Source organism: Bison bison, unplaced genomic scaffold, assembly GCF_000754665.1.
Source record: "Bison bison bison isolate TAMUID 2011002044 unplaced genomic scaffold, Bison_UMD1.0 scf7180017864072, whole genome shotgun sequence".
In the NCBI taxonomy this organism is placed as follows: domain Eukaryota; kingdom Metazoa; phylum Chordata; class Mammalia; order Artiodactyla; family Bovidae; genus Bison; species Bison bison.
The window spans coordinates 5,397,158-5,415,549 of NW_011494644.1; the positions used below are offsets into that span (position 1 = coordinate 5,397,158).

General features: G+C 42.5%; 1 protein-coding gene across 1 annotated transcript in view; it reads left to right on the forward strand.

Annotated features, from left to right (window-relative positions):
* HS3ST2 (heparan sulfate (glucosamine) 3-O-sulfotransferase 2) overlaps positions 1–16,843 on the forward strand; it is a gene marked incomplete at its 5' end in the record, with an annotated part of 118,529 nt that extends 101,686 nt beyond the window's left edge. The window contains one exon of the mRNA XM_010837195.1: positions 15,466–16,843. Within this exon, the coding sequence (XP_010835497.1) occupies positions 15,466–16,084 (619 nt within the window). The remainder of the gene's footprint in view (positions 1–15,465) is intronic.
* Positions 16,844–18,392: the final 1,549 nt, after the last annotated feature.

Genomic DNA, 18,392 nt, shown 5'->3' on the forward strand with positions numbered 1-18,392 from the left:
ACACAGCGAAGTGATTCATTTATACCTATACATGTATCTATTCTTTTCCCAATTAAGTTGTTACAGAATATTCAGCAGAGTTCCCTGTGCTATACAGTAGGTCCTTGTCACTTCTTATAAGAGCATTAAGGCCTCCTCTCTTGTGAACTAATTACTATAGGTCCTGAACATATAAATTTGAGATGAGGATGACGGGGGACACAAAAATCCACTCCATAGCAGACCCTGTGTATTGGCTGATGTAGGCTGGGTGCCCTTTTTTTCAAGGTGTACAACATAATGATTTTGGTATAAATCATCATGGTAGACACAGATGGCACTGGCGGTAAAGAACCCACCTGCTAATGCAGGAGACATAAGAGATGGGGGTGGGGTGGGGGTTGATCCCTGGGTCGGGAAGATCCTCTGGAGGAGGAAATGGCAAACCTCTCCAGTGTTCTTGCCTGGAAGATCCCATGGACAGAGCAGACTGGTGGGCTATGGTCTATAGGGTTGCAAAGAGTCAGACACAACTGAAGCAACTTAGCACACATGCATGCAAAGTGATTGTGAAGTGATTATCACAACTGGGTTAATGAACATATCCATCACTTCGCAGAGTCACCATTTTTGTATGTGTGTAGTAAGAACACTTAAGACCTACTCTCTCAGCAGATTTCAGGTATGTAACACTGGAATGTGAACTCTTGTCACCAGGCTGTTCATTAGATCCCCAGATCTTATTCATCCTCAACTGAAAGTTTGTACCTTTATCTCCTTTGACCTTTATCTCCCCATTTCCCTCTCCCCACCTCCAGCCCCCAGCAACCACCATTCTACTCTCTGGTTCTGTGAGTTCAACACAGAGATCCCATCAGTAATTGAAATCATATAGTCACTGTCTTTCTGTGCTTGGCTTATTTTACTCAGTCATAAAAAAAGAAGGAAAACCTGCCATTTGGGATGACGGGGTGAACCTATAGGACATTATGTGAAGTGAAGCTACATGCCCATTTCTTCTGGTTAACAAGTGGCAAAACTCACACTCAGCTCTCTGATTTCAAATCCCACACTCACTACTAGCTGCTAAAGTAGCCTACTGCCCTCCAAACATCTCCATGTGGATGTATCAGGCAAGGAGGACTCTATTCTGGTTTCCATCTGGTACCTGGTGGGACTCAAGACAAATCCAATGTAGCTATCACTGGGGAAATGCACAGTAGAAGAGGCAGGCAGGGTTACCCTGTCTTCTCGCCATCACCCTGGGGTACATGCCAGAGCCCAAACCACTTGGGGGTTAATGCTCCAGGGAAGAGACTGTGCCCGGACACTTACATCAGCTTCCCTTCTCATGGAGCAGAGGTGAGAACAGCCTTGTCAGCTGGGAGACATTCAAACTATTGGACACCAGGCAGGCTGGACAGAGGTGCCAGCTGTTTACATGAGTTATCAGGGAAAGCCAACTGCACAGGCTGTGGGGACATTGATGACTGTCGGAGATGGGGTTCAGGCCTGGCCCCTTCTAGCAGAGGAGGAAGCCACCAGCCCTAGTGGGAAGACAAGTTCCATCAGCCCCTCACACTGGGAAAAGGGGAGCCCCCCTCACCCCTTGGATTTACAAGGCTGTCATCTCCTTGAGGATCATGCCTGTCTTTGTATCCTGGCATACAGCAGGTGCTCAATAAATGTGTGTCCAATGAATGAGAACGTGACTGCATACCAGGCCAAGGATAGGCACTGTCGACAGAGACTTGATGGTGGTGAGCCCTGCCTTTTGTGACCTAACACTCTAGGGTGATGACAGATAATGTGTAAAAAATGAGTTATGTCTATAGTGAGTCCCATGGAATCACAGGGATAACAAATACCTAACTTCTGGAAAGAGGGAGATAATAAAGGCACAGTCAGGGAAGCCTCTCTGGTGGAGGTGATGATGAGCTAAGGGCTAAGGCATGATGAAGTTCTGCCTGACCAGCTACAGAGGCTTCCCCCAGAGGCCACAACACATCAGATGTTGCTTGGCATGAAAAATGCAGTTTCGGGGGAGAACTCTAAATAGTCCAGTCTGGCCAGAGCCCAAGATGGCCATGGGCTGGATCAAGTAGAGCCACCTAAATCCTGTTAAGGCCTTTATCCTGTGAGCAGTGGAGAATTACTGATGGGGTTCAAGCTGGGACTCAGTGTGGACTCAGCGTTTTCCTCCCAAGTCATATCAGTGTAAGGATTTGAGCTGAGGTCTGGAAGGAGGGGGTTCTGAGATGCCAGAGGGGCTGCAGGTCTGTGCTCACAGGTGCTGTGCCTATGCTGGCCGGCACATGGAGGGGGAGCGGCTTTAGCAGGTTTATTTTAGAAGAACCAGTTTCCTGCAGGAAAGACTTTCCCCTCCTCTTCCATTCCTAATTATCCCTCTGGAGACGGCAAATTTTTTTTTTTTTTTCCCCAAGGAGCCTGGTTGCCCAGCCAGGAGCTAATAAATCACCGAAGTCCCCCAGGCAGCCAGGCCTTTTAGAGCACACTCATGGAGTGCACAGATTTAGCAGGAAAGGAAATCTTCTGGTGAACCCTTCTGGTGATAATCGGGGTAAGCCAGCCCCGAACACCACGTCCCCATGTGGACAATGTGGCCACAAGAGCTGCCTCTGTTCTACTGAGTGGGTCAGAAAATGCCATTTCCAGAGAGTCTCAAACTGACAAGACAGTATTTGGATTTTTTTTTTTCTTTCTTTCTTCTTTTGGTAAGGGACACAGAAGTCTGTGATTTTTTTTCCCTTGGGGAGAAGACATAAAATGGACTTTGGGGCACAGATTTCTACCAGACCAAAGCCTTGCCTTTATTTTTTTTTTCTCTTCAGCAAATATTGACTATGCGCCTACTAAGTGCCACTACAACTGAGAGAAAGACAGCAGTGCTCTTCTCTTGGAACTTCCTGTCTATGGTTGGGCTGGGGGAGGGCAGAGATATCCTTCAAATAAATATTTAATGTCTTAGATAACAATGAGTGTGATCGCATTACTTACGAGGATGTATTTTATTAAGACCATGCTTCCCAAGCTTCTCTGATCATGAGTCATGGAGCAGGGGGCTTGTTAAAATTGTAGGCTCCTAGGCTGCGCCCTAAACCCACTGAAGCTGGATGTACCGAGCTCTTTTCCTCTAAGGAGAAAACACTTCTGAGCTACTGTATTAAAGGCTGTGCAGCTAAAGGAACATGCGGTCCTCAACCATGGTTCTTAGCCCTGGGGGCCCCCTGGGATCAGCTGGGGAGCTTTAAAGTCGCAGGTGCCCAGGTCTCTGCAACGCCCCCGCTCCTACACAGAGATTCTTATTTAATTACTCTGATACAGTGGTATGGGACTTCCCCGCCTGCCAATGCAGAAGACATAAGAGAAGAGGGTTTGATCCTTGGATCAGGAAGATCCTCTGAAAGAGGGCATGGCAACCCACTCTAGTATTCTTGCCTGGAGAATCCAATGGACAAAAGAGGTTGGCAGGCAACAGTCCATAGGATTGCATAGAGTTGGACACAACTGAAGTGACTTGGCACACATTAGCACGTGTGGGGGTATTTATCGCATCTAGTTTGACTTCCCCACCTCCTCCCTCTCAGCCACACTGCAGATGACCACAGTCCTGTCCTCTTTCAACATCAGAGGGAACCTGGGCAAAGGACCCTGTAGATGGCAAAACAGAAATGGCGCAAGATCTGTTCCTTTTAGTCTCGTTTTACCTTCTTGTACTGGGAAGTTTTGGCTGAAACAGAACTTGAGTTCCCCCTCAGCTCATGAACCTGAGCACATGTGGCCATGATGAAATTTTTTAAATGACACAGTGATCCCTTCACCCCAGGACTATCTGTTGGAACCTTCCTCTGCCCAGGTTCAGAATGCCAAGAAAAGGCCAGGCTTCATAATTTCCGGTAACTTCTAAGGACTCGCGGTAACCTCTCAGTAGGCACCTACCTTTGACACTAGATCTTTGATCAATTTCTTGAGTACCTATGTTCTGCCAGGTTTGTGCTAAGAAGGCAAAAATGAATAAGGAACATGCCCAAGATGCTGATGATCTCTTGATATAAATGGATGTGTACTTAGTAAGTACCACACAGTGGGATGAGGTCTTAATAGCTGGATTCAGGAAGTGTCATGAAATTATTTTTTTAAAAGTGTTCACAGAGGGTGTGACTTTTCCTTTGGATTTGGAAAGGTGAGTAGACATTTGCCAGGGTTAAAGAGACCAGAAAGATGGTCCAGAGTCTTTTAAAAAAAAACATGAAAAGACAGCATGTGTTTGGTGAGTGAATTTTGTGTTCAATATAGTTATAAGCATCAGATTTCCAGGAGGTGGCAAGAGATTAATTCTGGAAAGGTAGACGGCAGCCCTGAGTACCAAGTCAAGGAATATGGGCTTTATTCAGAAGAATGGCTAATGGTTGACAAGATTGGATTTGCTTTATTTTTTGTATTCTCAGTAGATATTTTATGAATCAAGATGCAAACACCAAAAACCTGGAACCCAACATTCTTGGCAGATGCTTGCCTATCTTCTTATGGAGAAAGATGTTTACAACTCTCAGTATTGACTCGTCTAAATATTTTATCACTGTGACTGCATTCATTCACTTTATTTTTTAAATTTTTATTGGAATAGAGTTGCTTTACAATGTTGTGTTAGTTTCTACTATTCAGCAAAGTGAATCAGCTGTTACAAATACATATATCCCCTCTTTTTTGGATTTCCTTCTCCTTTTGGTCACCATAGAACAGTGAGTAGGGTTCCCTGAACTCTACAGGAGATTCCCATTAGTCACATTTACACAAGAGAATGGATTTGCTTTAGCATGATTCCCTTGGCAGGCACAGAATGCAGAATGGATTGAAAGGGAGAAGAAAGTAGAAGCATGGAGGTCAGAGAGAAGTCTGTTGTCAGAGGAACAGATGAGGTGAGCCTGAGGTGTGTGAATGGGGCCAGGAGATGGGGGCAGACTTGAGAACGTACCAGGAAGACAGACATTAGACGTAAGAAGGATGTGAGGTTTTTGTGCTTTGTAAGCATGGGAGGAAAATGGCAAGTTCATTACCGAGATGAGGTGTCCAGTCCACAGACAGTTGGACAGTCCAGTCCAGGGTGTGGGAAACTTGGAACTGCAGTTACAGAGCTGTGAGGAGTAACAGCTCCGAGGTGGTGCTAAAGGCTAGGGAGGAATGGGGTCATCCAGGAAGATCATGTAGAATAAGAGAAAGGGGAGATAGACTCCCGGGAAGGTTCTCAGTGATTTGGGGAGAGTTGAGAATGTGGAAGGGGATGAGGGCTGCAGTGCATATCTGGATTAGATTGCTGGCTTCACGTGAGCCCTAGAAATACTGATGGAGACATTACTTGTGCCATGGCTATGGTAGCCTTTTCAGAGGGAGATGCAAATAAGGTGCACCTGCCCTGCCTCGTGCAGTTTATAATCAAGTGGGGGTGAGCTTAGCTTAGCATAGCTTCCACAGAGAGGAAACCAGGCACTTTAGAATTCTTGGGTTCCAAGCAACAGAAATGGACTCTGATTAACTTCATGTAGTAAAAAAAAATTTCTTAGAAGGATGTGCAGTAACTTATAGAACTACAGAGGAAGCTGGGCAAACCAGGTCTGGGAAAGGGCAAGAACCAAGAGAGCTGAGGGATTTGGAGAGACTGCTGAGGAGGCTTCTCCAAGCTCCTGTGTCTGGCTGGAAGATTGAGTCCACTTTCCGTCTTCATCATATACTTTTTGTCAGTCACACACCCTCTCCTTGAACTGCTAAGAGTTTATCCAAAGTAGGAGTGGTTCCTTTGAAAGAAATCTGGGGGCTACTACCAGATGTGGTGGAAATTGTTGCTGAGCAGGTTCACATAACAGATGGGCGGCAAGTCCAATTGGTGAGTGTTAGACCACTCTTTCTGTCATTTTTGCAGAGCCATACAGAAACAAAAGGAGACCGAAGCTTAAAAGGGTTATGCGGGTGAGAGAAAAGTTCAGCTGTTTGTTAGCAGCTGGAAACAAATCAGCAAAATTTGAACAATGGCATGAGGAGGAAAAATGAGCCTAAGGAAAAGACTAATGCCCTCTTCCCACCACAGATCAGAGAGGTGTGTATCCAGAGTCTCCTTGTGTGTTACCATCACACAGCCTCTATTCCAGTGACCTAATGAGAAATAAATATGTAAGGTATCCTTTGATGGAATAGAGAAAATTTGAAGTACACATTTGACTGTGCATGATACTGTTTGCAGTGTGGTGTTTATGTCTTCCTTAGTAACTGTAATTTGGTTTTGTAGCTGATATGCCAATTAGGAAGGGTGGAACTTCACTTTAATGCGCAGCTTGGGGAATGACGTGACACCCTGAAGATCACTGGAATAGGTCAGAAGTTTCCAAACTAGTAGCAGAGAGAGGTGTTAATTGGCACTCCTGGCAAAAGTTCATAGCTCCTTAGCCAGATAAGCTTGGGAAATGCTGCAACCTGTTTTCCTCTCTTGGATATTCATTGGCGTATTAAAGGATATTGCAAAGAGATATGTTTAATGGCTTATCAGGTCAACTTTTTGTGTGTTGAAGGCCTTATACCCGCAAAAGGCTTGGAAAGTCCCTAAGTTTAAATGCACTGTCACAGATATGTAATTTCATCTACTCTGTCATTAAGGCCAACACCTCATTACAATGTGTTCCAAGATCATAAAATAATGCAGGCAGATTTCCAAGAAAATCCAAAGAATTTGATTCAAGTGCGCCTGTGATTATTTGCTAAGGATGATATCCTCAGTATTAATAAATACTATTAAAATTTTCAACCCATCCGGGTCTTTTACAGACTTGGGGCTTAGATGCAAAATATTAGTTGCATCAGCTTCTCAGTTGCAAAAAGAACTTGAAGATGCAAGGGGAAAATGGGAGGTTTGTATGGAGGGCAGCGGAGTCGGGGGCGGGAGTGGGGGAGGGATCTGAGAGCACAGGTGGGCAGGTGAGCCCCTGTGTAACTTATCCTCTGAGATTAATGGTGGTGGTGGTGGTGGTGATGTGAAGATGATGCTATGGAAATGATTGCTTCCTGGGTCCAGAGAAGGTTTAGAAGAAAGTGAAATAAAAAAGAAAGTGAAATCAGATGAATTTCAATATCACGTACAATGAATCTGAGACTATGGTAAAGACAGAAGGAAAGAAGGTTATGGTCTGTGTTTTTTTCCTGTGGCCACCATGACAAATGCCTTGAAAAGAAGTGTCTTAAAATAATGGAGATTTATTCTTTCAGGTTTGGAAGCCAGAATCCTTAAAAGCAAATTGTCAGCAGGGTTGGTTCATCCTGGAGGCTCTGAGGAAGAATCTACTCCATGCTTCTCTCCTGGCTTCTGCCGGCTGCCAACAATGCTTGTCATTTCTTGGCTTGTAGACATATCACTGCATGCTCTGCCTTCATCCTCCCATTTCCTCTTCTCTCTGTGTCTCTTCTCTCCTTCTCTTCTCTTCTAAGGATATTCCTTACAAGGAACCCTAATCCAAGATGATCTCATCTCCAGATCTTTAATTTACTTACTTCTGCAAAGACTCTTTTTCCAAATAAGGTCCCATTCATAGGTTCTGGGTGAATGTATCTTTTGGAAGATCATCATTCAATCCACGACATAGCCCTAGAGTAGAATTTCAGGGTGAACCTTTTCAGAATTAGGGCAATTCCAAAGACAAAACCTAACATATGACCATGAGGAAGAGTTTGCTAAAAGGGAAGAGGAAATGGAGGTATTTGGCCAAAGACCTGTGAGGCCAGGTTACAGAAGAGATGACTATGTGGCTGGGACAAAGAAGGCTAGACACCAGGTGCCTCTATTCATAGGACTGTGAAGCTGCCAGCTGTGGGGTCTGGGAAGCCATAGTGTTAAGAACAGGTGAAGGGTGGGACTTCCCTGGTGGTCCAGTGGTGAAGGCTGTGCACTTCTAATGCAGGGGGCATGGGTTTGATGCCTGGTCAAGGAACTAAGATCCCACATGCCATGCAGCACAACCAAAAATAGATAAATAAATAAAATAAACAGTTTTTAACAAATAAATAGGGAGTGGGGGAAGGGTGATTGTGTATTGGTGGTTCTCACCTTTATTTTCACATTGAAATCATCTGAGGAGGTTCAGAAAAGCACCCACCCCCAAATATTTTTAATCAGTCTAGAACGGGGCTCAGACATCTGTGTATTTTTTTAATTTATTTTTTTATTGAAGGAAAATTGCTTTACAGAATTTTGTTGTTTTCTGTGAAACCTCAATATGAATCATGTATCTCCTCCCTTTTGAACCTCCCTCCCATCTCCCTCTCCATCCCACCCCTCTAGGTTGATACAGAGCCCCTGTTTGAGTTTCCAGAACCATACAGCAAATTCCCATTGGCTATCTATTTGACATATGGTAATATAAGTTTCCATGTTACTCTTTCCATACATCTCACCCTCTCCTCCCCTCTCCCCATGTCCGTAAGTCTGTTTTCTATGTCTGCTTCTCTATTGCTGCCCTGTAAATAAAGTCTTCAGTACCATTTTTCTAGATTCCAAATATGTGCATTAGAATATGATATTTATCTTTCTCTTTCTGACTTCACTCTGTATAACAGGTTCTAGGTTCATCCACTTCATAAGAACAGACTCAAATGCATTCCTCTTTATGGCTGAGTAATATTCCAGTGTGTATATGTACCACACCTTCTTTATCCATTCATCTGTCAATGGATATCTAGGTTGATTCCATGTTCTAGTTATTGTAAATAGTCCTGCAGTGAACAATGGGATACACATGTCTTTTTCAATTTTGGTTTCCTCTGGGTATATGCCTAGGGGTGAGATTGCTGGGTCATATGGTGGTTTTATTCCTAGTTTTTAAAGGAATCTCCATACAGTCTTCCACAGTGGCTCTATCAATTTACATTCCCAATAACAGTGCATGAGCATTCCCTTTTCTCTACACCCTCTCCACCCTCTCCATTTATTGTTTGCAGACTTTTTGGTGATGGCCATTCAAACCGGTGTGAAATGATATCTCTTTGTGGTTTTGATTTGTATTTCTCTAACAGTGAACAACATTGAGCATCTTTTCATGTGTTTGTTAGCCATCTGCATGTTTTCCTTGGAGAAATGTCTGTTTAGGTCTTTTCCCCACTTTTTGATTGCGTTGTTTGTTTTCCTGGCATTGAGTTGTATGATCTGCTTGTATATTTTGGAAATTAATCCTTCATCAGTTTCATTTGCTATTATTTTCTCCCTATCTGAGGGTTGTGTTTTCACCTTGCTTATAGTTTCCTTTGCTGGGCAAAAGGTTTTAAGTTTAGTCAGGTCCCACTTGTTTATTTTGGGTTTTATTTCTGTTACTCTAGTAGGTGGGTCATAGAGGATCTTGCTTTGATTTATGTCATCAAGTATTCTGCCTATGTTTTCCTCTAAGAGTTTTATAGTTTCTGGTCTTACATTTAGGTCTTTAATCCATTTTGAGTTTATCTTTGTGTTTGGTGTTAGGAAGTGTTCTAATTTTATTCTTTTACACGTAGCTGTCCAGTTTTCCCAGCACCATTTATTGAAGAGGCTGTCTTTGCCCCATTGTATATTCTTGCCTCCTTTGTCAAAAATAAGGTACCCATAGGTGCATGGGTTTATTTCTGGGCTTTCTATCTTGTTCCACTGGTCTATATTTCTGTTTTTGTGCCTGTACCATACTGTCTTGATGACTGTAGCTTTGTAGTATAATCTGAAGTCAGGAAGGTTGATTCCTCCAGCTCTATTCTTCTTTCTCAAGACTGCTTTCACTATTTGGGGTCTTCTGTATTTCCGTATGAACTGTGAAATTTTTTGTCCTAGTTCTATGAAAAATGCCATTGGTAATTTGATAGGGATCGCATTGAATCTGTAGATTGCATTTGGTAGTGTAGTCATTTTCACAATATTGATTCTTTCTACCCAGGAACATGGAATATCTCTCCATCTGTTTATGTCATCTTTGATTTCTTTCATCCGTGTCTTATAATTTTCTGTGTACAATTCTTTTGTCTCCTTAGGTAAGTTTATTCCTAGATATTTAATTCTTTTTGTTGCAATAGTGAATGGGATTGATTCCTTAATTTCTCTTTCTGATTTTTCATTATTAGTAAATAGAAATGCAAGTGATTTCTGTGTATTAATTTTGTATCCTGCAACTTTGCTAAATTCACGATTAGCTCTAGTAATTAATTTTCTGATACTATCTTTAGGGTTTTCTATGTAGAGAATCATGTGATCTGCAAACAGTGAGAGCTTTACTTCTTCTTTCCCAATCTGGATTCCTTTTATTTCTTTTTCTTCTCTGATTGGTGTAGCTAGGACTTCCAGAGCTATGTTGAATAATAGTGGTGAAAGTGGACACGCTTGTCTTGTTCCTGATCTTAGGGGGAATGCTTTAAGTTTTTCACCATTGAGACTAATGCTTGCTGTAGACTTATCATATATAGACTTTACTATGTTGGGGTAGGTTCCTTCTTTGCTCATTTTTTGAAGAGTTTTAATCATAAATGAGTGCTGAATTTTGTCAAAGTTTTTTTCTGCATCTATTGAGATTATCATATGGTTTTTATCTTTTAATTTGTTAATATAGTGTGTCACATTGATTGATTTGCATATACTGAAGAATCCTTGCATTCCTAAAATAAACCCAACTTGATCATGGTGTATGAGCTTTTTGATGTGTTGCTGAATTCTGTTTGCTAGAATTTTGTTGAGGATTTTTGCATCTATGTTCATCAGTGACATTGGCCTGTAGTTTTCTTTTTTTGTGTTGTCTTTGTCTGGTTTTGCTATCAGGGTGATAGTGGCCTCGCAGAATGAGTTTGGAAGTGTTCCTTCCTCTGCATTTTTTTGGAAGAGTTTTAGAAGGATAGGCATTAGCTCTTCTCTAAATGTTTGATAGAATTCTCCTGTGAAGCCATCTGTTCCTAGGCTTTTGTTTTTTGGGAGATTTTTGATCACAGCTTTAATTTAAGTGCTTGTAATTGGATTGTTCATAATTTCTATTTCTTTCTGGTTCAGTCTTGGAAGATTGAACTTTTCTAAAAATCTGTCCATTTCTTTCAGGTTATCCATTTTATTGCCATACAGTTGTTCATAATAGTCTCTTATAATCCTTTGTATTTCTGCCTTGTCTGTTGTAACCTCTCCTTTTTCATTTCTAATTTTGTTGATTTGATTCTTCTCTCTCTCTTTTTTTCCTGATGAGTCTAGCTAAAGGTTTGCCAATTTTGTTTATCTTCTCAAAGAACCAGGTTTTAGTTTTATTAATCTTTACTATTGTTTCTTTCATTTCTTTTTCATTTATTTCTCTCAGATCTTTATGATTTCTTTCCTTCTACTAATTTTGGGGGTTTTTGTTCTTCTTTTTCCAGTTGTTTTAGGTGTAAAGTTAGGTTGTCTATTCAATGTTTCTCTTGTTTCTTGAGGTGGGATTGTATTGCTATCAACTTCTCTCTTAGGACTGCTTTTGCTGCATCCCATGGGTTTTGAGTTGTCAGGTTTTCATTGTCATTTGTTTCTATAAATTTTCTTTATTTACCTTTTGATTTCTTCAGTAACCTGTTGGTTATTTAGAAATGTGTTGTTTAATCTCCATGTGTTTGTGTTTTTTTACAGTTTTTTTTATTGTAATTGATATCTAGTCTCATAGCATTGTGGTCAGAGAAGATGTTTGATATGATTTCAATTTTCCTAAGTTTACTGACGTTTGATTTGTGACCCAAGATGTGGTCTGTCCTGGAGAATGTTCCATGTGCACTTGAGAAGAAGGCGTATTCTTCTGTGTTTAGGTGGAATGTCCTGAAGATATCAATGAGATCCATCTCATCTAATGTATCATTTAAGACTTGTGTTTTCTTATTAATTTTCTGTTTTGATGATCTGTCCATTGGTGTGAGTGGGGTGTTAAAGTCTCCTACTATTATTGTGTTACTGTCAATTTTTCCTTTTATGTCTGTTTGTGTTTGTCTTATGTATTGAAGTGCTCCTATGTTGGGTGCATAGATATTTACAATTGTTATGTCTTCCTCTTGGATTGATCCCTTGATCATTATGTAGTGTCTTTCCTTATCTCCTGTAATCTTTATTTTAAGGTCTATTTTGTCTGATACAAGGATTGCTACTCCAGCTTTCCTTTGCTTCCCATTTGCATGGAATATATTTTTCCATCCTCTCACTTTCAGTCTATATGTGTCTTGAGATCTGAAGTGGGTTTCTTGTAGACAGCATATATACGGGTCTGGTTTTTCTATCCATTCAGCCAGTCTGTGTCTTTTGGTTGGAGCATTTAATCCATTTACATTTAAAGTAATTATTGATACATATGTTCCTATTGCCATTTTCTGAATTGTTTGGGGTTGATTTTGTAGATCTTCTTTCTTCTCTTGTATTTCTTGACTATATAAGTCCCCTTAACATTTGTTGTAAAGCTGGTTTGATGGTATTGAATTCTCTTAACTTTGGCTTGTCTGAAAAAGCTTTTTATTCCTCCATCAATTTTGTATGAGATCCTTGCTGGGTATAGTAATCTTGGTTGTAGATTTTTCCCTTTCAGTACTTTAAATATATCCTGCGATTCCCTTCTGGCCTACAGAGTTTCTTCTGGAAGATCAGCTTAAGTATATGGGGTTTCCATTGTATGTTACTTGTTGCTTCTCCCTTGCTGCTTTTAATATTCTTTCTTTGTGTTTATTATTTGTTATTTTGATTAGTATATGTCTTGGCATGTTTTTCCTTGGGTTTATCCTATATGGGATTCTTTGTGCCTCTTGGACTTGATTGACTATTTCCTTTTCCATCTTGGGGAAATTTTCAACTATAATCTCTTCAAAATTTTTCTCATACCCTTTCTTTTTCTCTTCTTCTTCTGGGACCCATATAATTTGAATGTTGGTGCATGTGATATTGTCCCAGAGGTCTCTGAGACTCTTTTCAGTTCTTTTCATTCTTTTTACTTTATTCTGCTCTTCAGAAGTTATTTCCAGCATTTTATCTTCCAGCTCACTATTTGTTCTTCTGCCTCAGATATTGTGCTATTGATTCCTTCTAGAGTATTTTTTATTTCAGTAATAGTGTTGTTTGTCTCTGCATGTTTATTTTTTAATTATTCTAGGTCTTTGTTAATTGGTTCTTGCATTTTCTCCATTTTGTTGTAAGGTTTTTGATCATCTTTATTATCATTATTCTGAATTATTTTTCAGGTAGTTTGCCTATTTCCTCTTCATTTATTTGGACTAGTTTGTTCCTTCATTTGTGTAGCATTTCTCTACTTTTTCATTATTTTTTGTAACTTATTGTGTTTGAGGTCTCCTTTTCCCAGGTTCCAAGGTTGAATTCTTTCTTCCTTTTGGTTTCTGCCCTCCTAAGGTTGGTCCAATGGTTTGTGTAAGCTTCCTACAGGGTGAGATTTGTGCTGAGTTTTTCTGTTTGTTTTTCCTCTGATGGGCAAGGCTGAGTGAGGTGGGAATCCTGTGATGATTTGGTCTGTATTTTTGTTTTGTTGGTTGTTGAGATGTGGCGTCCTGCACAGGGTGCTTACTGGTGGTTGGGTGATGCCGGGTCTTGTATTCCAGTGGTTTCCTTTGTGTGAGTTCTCTGTGCTGCGATTCATGGGGTCGCAAAGAGTCAGACACGACTGAGCGACTGATCTGATCTGATCTGAGGGTTAGTTCTCTCGTAGTCTAGGATCTTGGAGTCAGTGCTCCCACTCCAAAGGCTCAGGGCTTGATCTCAAGCTTTGCGTGGCTCTGCATTATTATTTTCTGCTGGCCAGGTACCCCTGTCTGCTCTCAGCTGGTGTTCTGCATGCACTGCTGTGTCTGAAGGTGTATTCCTGATGTATCTGCAGAGAGAGGTGTACTCCATGTCCACCTACTCCTCTGCCATCTTGTTCTCCGCCTGGATGCTTACTCAGTTTTGAACTGAGTTGGAAGCTATCAAGTTTCTGAAAAGATTATAGAACACCTATCTCAGCAGGGCTGGGTTTGTTGTTAATGAATCTCTACAAACAAAATCCGAGTCTGTCAACTAGTAGAAGTTTGCCTGTTCCTTTTCTCAACTGCCAAGTGCTGGTGGGCAGCCAGACCACTGCAGGGAATCTTGAAGGAAAGAACCTCAGGACAAATGGTCCAAGCAGCTGCTAGGGTCTTGCCCCAATATTCCTTGATCAGAATCAGCTAGCCACGAGCAGCAAGTCTTCTGGCTGGCTAAGCCAAATTGATACCGAGTCCAAGCTTACTCTGCTCGCTGCATGACAAGCCAATGAATCTGAGAGACAAGGGGCTGAGGCAAGAAAGAGACTATTTGGGGGCCAACTGATCAAGAAGATGGCAGGCTAGCGCCTCAAAAGAGCTCATCATCCTTTAAAAAAAAAAAATTTATTGGGTGATTTAATGTGCAGCCAGGATTAAGAAAAATTTTGCTGTCATTGTTCAGTCACTAAGTCATGTGTCCGACTCTTTGCAGCCCCATGAACTGCAGCATGCCTGGCTCCTCTATCCTTCACTATATAAGAAAAACTAATTAAGGGGAAAACACAACTTTCAGAAAGAAATAGCAACTGGAAACCAGAGGTGTTTCCCTTCACGAGGACCTGAAAGAGATACACCTGAGAAGGAGGCATCAGCTTGTCCTACCATCCTCCCTTAAACCTTAAGCAGAACTAGGAAATTACGAGGAGAGCAAGAGGTTGCATTACTGGGCTTCTGACTGAGCCCCTCCCCCCACCCACCCATGATATTCTCCCCCAACCCATCTCACCCCTGATATTCTGTGCTTTTCAGTCTTTTACCAGGGATATATTTCAGATGTATTTCAGCAGGAAAAGACATCAGAACTCATTTCAAAAACACATGCTATTCCTACAAAACATGACTTTCCTCTCCCCAAAAGACTTTCTTAATATATTTGGAGAGATATCTTTTGCCAGAACAATATTCAGTGGCTTCCTTTGTATTTTTTGAATATGTAATAAACACAATAAAAATTTCAAGCAGTGTAAAAGATTATACAATAAAAAGCAATTCTCATTTATCCCTGACCTCCCTGCTCTGCTCCCACTCAAGGCCCCTCCCCAGAAGCAATTACTTTTATTGGTTTCATGGTATCTTTCCCCAGATAAACAAGCTGTGTCTTCCCTTTTTTCATTTAAGCACTAAATCTTGGAAATCATTCCATAACAGTACACACAGATCTACCCAACTGTATTAATTGGCTATTCCATCATGTATCTAACCCATACTGATGGACATTTAGATTGGTTCTTGTCTTAAACTGTTAAAGACTTTGAAAAAAGGGTCAACAAGAGTTAGGTGCTTCATCAGATGAGAACAGGGGAGGCTCAAATATCACAGAGGAGAAGGGGGTGGGGATCCCCTGGGAAGCTGGGTGGAGGGAAGTGATCCCCCCGGGGGCCCCCAACACAGCCCTGGCTGATCATGTGCATTTCTGCCCCACAGGAGCCTCATGCCTCGGACCCTCGAGAGTCAGATCACACTGGAAAAGACCCCCAGCTATTTTGTCACTCAAGAGGCCCCTCGCCGGATCTTCAACATGTCCCGAGACACCAAGCTGATCGTGGTCGTACGGAACCCGGTGACCCGTGCCATCTCGGATTACACCCAGACGCTCTCCAAGAAGCCAGACATCCCCACGTTTGAGGGCCTCTCGTTCCGCAACCGCACCCTGGGCCTGGTGGATGTGTCCTGGAACGCCATCCGCATCGGCATGTACGCACTGCACCTGGAGAGCTGGCTGCGTTACTTCCCATTGGCTCAGATCCACTTCGTCAGTGGCGAGCGGCTCATCACCGACCCGGCGGGCGAGATGGGGCGCGTCCAGGACTTCCTGGGCATTAAGAGGCTCATCACGGACAAGCACTTCTACTTCAACAAAACCAAAGGATTCCCTTGCTTGAAAAAAACAGAATCGAGCCTCCTGCCTCGATGCCTGGGCAAATCAAAAGGCAGAACTCATGTACAGATCGACCCTGAAGTGATAGACCAACTCCGGGAATTTTATAGACCATATAATATTAAATTTTATGAAACTGTTGGGCAGGACTTCAGGTGGGAATGAGCCACAGAGATTCAAGGGCTCTTCCGATAGTCTCTTCCATGAGGTTTGCCCTGAGAGCCTCTGACTCTTCCCTCAGTGAATCCAGGCTCCAGTCCCTATTCCCCTCTTGGGTTCTATCCTCTTGGAATGGGGAAGCCCAGCTAAAGGCCAAGAGACCAGGGAGGGTCCTTGCCACTAGCTCTCCCCAGTCTGTCCAGGCACAGTTGATCTATTTCTGGCACATCTGGTCAGTTCCTAATAGTTTCCCTTCAGCCCATATGAGGCCCTGGGAAATTGTTTCAGGAAGCACAGATCTTCTGATTATAGATACATATTATAAGTGGTGATGGTTCTGTTGCTATGAACACAGCAGTCTGTCCCATCACTGTCCACCCTGGAGTGGGCTTAATTCCAAGTGGCATGTACCTCCCCTCTGAGCTTAACTCTCTGGAGCTGCCCTGGGTGATGGATGGGGACCAGCCTTGTCCTCCTGACCTTAGCAGCTCGTGCAGAGATTGTGGAGCTGGAAGTGTTCCCCCTGGCCACTCTTAGGAGACAGACCCTTTGCTGATGAAATAAACCAGTGATTTCAAAGCCTGTGGTTTCAACTCTGCTTGAAGGGGAACTGTCTTTAAAAACCACCCTGTGATTCTCCCTGCTCCCTGTGGACAAAAGCACATAATTCTGCTGTTACGGGTACTTTCCTCACGCGAGCTTTCATGTTCAGCATGCAATGGAATCATGCTTGTCCATGTGAAATAAATACGGCTCTCTCATGTCCTTATGGCTGGGCTTTCTCTGTGAGTCAGGCCTGGGGCATGGCTCATTCCTCCAGCTCCTCCCAGCAAGGTGGGGCTGTGCTGGGGATGGTGTGGGAGGGCAGTGAGAGGAGAAGCAAGGGGGTGGGGGAAGGAGAAGAGGTTCTTGCTGGGGAGACCTGTAAGGGCATCCTCTTCCTGAAACATAGTCTGATGAAGTCAGCTCTCCGTGTTAAGCTTTACAGCTGAGATGAAGCCAAACTAGAGGCTGACAGGACATCAGACATGTTTTTGCTTGGCCAGCTTGACATTTGGAAATAATTTCCCACATTACAAACTTGGGAGTGTTCATGTAAAATATGGAGTTCCAGCTTCTTAAAAACATTTTTTTATTGGAGTATAGTTGATTTACAGTGTTGTGTTCATTCCTTCTCTACAGCAAAATGAATCATAAATATATGTGTGTGTGTATATATACATGCCCACTCTTTTTTAGATTTTTTTTCCCAATATAGGTCATTATGGAACATTTGAATAGAGTTCCCTGTACTACACAGTAGGTCCTTTATTTTACATATAGTAGTGTATATATGTCAATCACAATCTCACGATTTATCCCTCCCCCTATCGTTTCCCCCAGTAACCATAAGATCGTTTTCTACGTCTATGACTGTTTTTCTGTTGTGTAAATAAGTTCATTTGCACCATTTTTTAGATTACACATATAAGCAATATCATATGATATTTGTCTTTCTCTGTCCAACTTACTTCACTCAGTGTGACATGGCGACTTGGCCAGCTGAGCCTGTGCTTCATGACTGCCACCTCAGATGGGACCTGCACTCCTCGATTTTTCAGACCCCAACTGGACCCCCTCATCATCATGTAAGGCACTGTAATGCCTTATAGTGACCCCTGTAAGGCATTTGAGTTCACAGGCCTGTTTTGAGTATGTACCATGGTCTCAGAATAAAGTCTGAATCCTCCAGCATGGTGCTTGGGACAACGCCGATGGCAGCTTTGGGATTACCTTCTTCTCCCTCCTCACCCTCTGCTCCAGTCTTACAGAACTGTGTGCCTTTTCTTGACATTTTCTGTATCCATGCCTTGCTTGCCCCCAGGCATCTCCAGCTAATGGAAACCCCTGCTCCCATAAGACTTCACTCAAGTGTCTCTGGCTTGATATTTGTGCAGCCATCCCCCACCAAGCTGACTTATCTGCTTGCTCTTCTGCACGTGGTAGTTTGTATACATCTCAGTTCTAGCTTTTATCACATTAGAGTATCATTACTTGTATAAATGCCTGTCTTGACCATAGACCCTGAACTCCCTGAGAGTCAAGACTGAATCTTGCTGATATGCAGTAGGCACACAGCAAATGTTTGAGGGATGAATGTGTAAGTGGATGAACGGATGTTGGAAGTCTGGTGACATGGACAGGAATGTCTCATGGAACTGGACTTCTGGGACACTTGCCAGATAGCTCCACAGGACCCACAGGTAGCTGGGAAGGATTGCTGAACCTCCAGGGGCCCCTTTGCCCTTTGTCTGCTCTGTCAGGCATCATGGAA